We start from the raw sequence: 2,950 nt of genomic DNA, 5'->3' as shown, positions 1-2,950 counted from the left end.
CGTAATTCTGGTATGATGTAAGAATGTACTCCTATTATTTGTGACAGTACAAATGGAAGAGCATGCCCTTTAGTTCATTTTTTTACATTAGTATTCATTTTTTCTGCGGGGATGTATTCATTGTTTTTTGCTGGTTCTTTTTATTTATTTATGACCTTAGCAATTGTTTGCACTTAATTTGTGAAGGACCAGATCATTGCTAGTAGTAGTACAAATGAGTAAATGAGAAAGATACACATAAGCTCACCCCACATTTATTTTCTACGGAGTAGTACTTCTTTTGGAGGACCTTTATTTTCCACCGACTCCACTTTATTTTATTTTTGGAAGCACCGAGAGAGACCGGTCGAGCGCCGCTCGTCCTCCTCGTGACACAATGGCACAACCGTAATTCCGGGCAACCCCGGCCCCCCTAACTCCGCGGCGCAAATCGGGGCCCACCATACCCGCCGAGAAAAGCGACACGCCCAATCCAACTCCTATACCTTCCTCCTCCCACCTTCGCCGACGCCGCTCGCCCCCGAATTTCCGATGGGAGCGGCGGCCGCGCACCACGAATAACCAACCATGGAGCCCCCCACCGTCCCCAATTACCCGCCCCCCGCGCCCCGCTTCTCCCAGCCCACGCCCCCCGGCCTCCCCCTCCTCGGCGCCAACCACACCTCCGCCCGCTTCTGCGCCCGTTAGCCCCCACGCGCACGCACGCCGGACTGATTCTTCCCCGCGAGGCCGTCAGACTCAGACTGGCCGACCGACCCCGCCGCTAAACTCGTGAGCGCGACGTGGCTCAGGTCCGCATGGAGCCGGCGGCGAAGAAGTGGCACGGGAAGGGGCTCCTGACGCGCGCGCTGCTCCTCGGCGTCGCCGCGCTCGCGCTGCGCCTGCTGTACGGGGCGTTCGTGACCGTGGGCGGCGGGTGGGCGCCCGACCCGGCCGTGCCGTCCACCGCGGCGGTCGGGAGGAGGACCCACGCGCAGGCCGCGGCGGCCGCCGGGTCGCCGGAGGCGTGGCGCAGCCACGGGTGGCGCCAGGCGGTGGAGTTCCACGCCGAGGTCCTCGGGCGGCACCTCGCCGACGGCCTCCTCGCGCCGTCCTCCCGCGCCGTGTGCCTCGGCGGGGCCCAGCAGGCGCTCGCGCTGCGGGAGCTCGGCGTGGCCGGGGCCGTCGCCGTCGCCAGGAGGCGCTCCCCGCCGCTCGCCGTCGCCGGGGACGACCGCCGCCTGCCGTTCGAGCCCTCCTCCGTCGACTTCGTCTTCGCAGGCCGCGCCCTCGACTCGTCCAAGCGCCCGGCCGACCTCGCCGGCGAGGCCGCGCGGATCTTGAGGCCGGAGGGCCACCTCGTCGTGCTCACCTCCAGCGCCGCCGACGCCTACAGCCTCCGCTCGCTTCAGGCGCTCTTCCCGTCGCTGCGGCTGGCCCGATCCCGCGAGATCAACTGCCCCGACGCGTCCACCCTCCGTGAACTGGTCTTCCAGAAGCTTCAGCCTACTACGGCGTCCACCTCCACTGAAAATTCAGCCAACAACTGCACAATTGGGGATCACAAGATGGAGCTCCTGTCGCACGCGGAGCCGCTGATCCTGGAAGAGCCTCTCAAGCCATGGCTGACGCTGAAGCGAAACATCCAGAACATCAAGTACCTTCCAGAGCTCGCCGACATCAGCTTCAAGCGCCGGTACGTGTACGTTGATCTCGGCTCGCGCAGCTACGGATCCAGCATCGGCAGCTGGTTCCGGAAGCAGTACCCCAAGCAGAACCACACCTTCGAGGTGTTCGCCATCGAGGCCGACCCGACGTTCCACCCTGATTACGCCACAAGGAAGGGGGTCACATTGCTTCCCTATGCCGCCTGGGTCAAGAATGACACGCTCAGCTTCGAGATCAATGGCGACCCTGGGAAGGAGGATGAGGCTAAGGCCAGTGGCCGTGGCATGGGGCGCATCCGCCCCACGGCCGGCAAGAAGATGTCCGGCAAGGTGCGCAGCGTGCAGGCATTTGATTTCGCCGAGTGGCTGAAGCAGACGGTATCGGAGCAGGACTACGTGGTGATGAAGATGGATGTGGAGGGGACTGAGTTTGACTTGATCCCGAGGCTCTTCGACACGGGCGCGATCTGCTTGGTCGACGAGGTGTTCCTCGAGTGCCATTACAACCGGTGGCAAAGGTGCTGCCCTGGCGAGCGGTCGCCCAAGTATCAGAACACATACGAGGAGTGCCTGGAGCTCTTCAGCTCGCTCCGGGAGAGCGGCGTTCTTGTGCATCAGTGGTTTTGATTGCTGCCATACACATTCAGAGTTGCTGCAGATAGGGTTCGACTACAGAGGACAAAAGGGTTTCATACTTCCAGTACATGTTTGATTTCCAAAGTATATTAGTTTCATTGTGAAGATAGATAGAGATTAAGGGATTTGGTCCATTCTCTGTTGGTTAGTTAGTTAGACCTTGTAGTTAAAAGAAGATTTGAGGAAAAGAAAGGTAGCGTTTAACTGCATTCCCAGTAAAATTCTGCGGATTGCTATTGTTACTGTTATTGAGCAAAGGAATTAAATCAATTTAGATTCATTCGATTGGTGAATTGCCGAAACTATGTTCACTTCCCCTGTGTTATTTTGTTAGGTGGTTCTTGCAGCTCTGTTTGTATTACTGCACTTTGTTCATCACATTTGTTTTGCTGTAGCAATCAAATTGTTTCAGAAATTTTAAGGTCTGCCAGTTACTGCATGCTGAATGGGGGAACAAAACTGAAAACCGGGTTGTCGATCCTGAATTTCTGTTTTCAGTCCTGTTGCTCTGTTCTCCAAGCCAAGCATATCTATTTGCTCGTGCCTGCATTACCTCTGTTTAGCTACAAGATGGGCTACTGCAATTGCAGTAATCGGTTAGTTTATCAAGTCCACTGATCTGATCACAATATATCAGGTTCAAGTATTTTTCAGTTGCTATGCTGGTG

General features: G+C 57.2%; 1 protein-coding gene across 1 annotated transcript; it reads left to right on the top strand.

The window, feature by feature from the left end:
• The first annotated feature begins 482 nt into the window (after positions 1-482).
• On the top strand, positions 483-2,562 carry LOC125535508 (methyltransferase). The gene has a single exon (XM_048698574.2). The coding sequence runs from the start codon at positions 798-800 to the stop codon at positions 2,271-2,273; it is 1,476 nt and encodes a 491-aa protein (XP_048554531.2). The 5' UTR covers positions 483-797; the 3' UTR covers positions 2,274-2,562.
• Positions 2,563-2,950: the final 388 nt, after the last annotated feature.

This window comes from Triticum urartu, chromosome 2A (assembly GCF_056163025.1).
Source record: "Triticum urartu cultivar PI428250 chromosome 2A, HENAU_Tu73, whole genome shotgun sequence".
Taxonomy (NCBI): domain Eukaryota; kingdom Viridiplantae; phylum Streptophyta; class Magnoliopsida; order Poales; family Poaceae; genus Triticum; species Triticum urartu.
The sequence above is the reverse complement of the archived record's forward strand: the minus strand, read 5'-3'. Positions and strand labels throughout refer to the sequence as shown.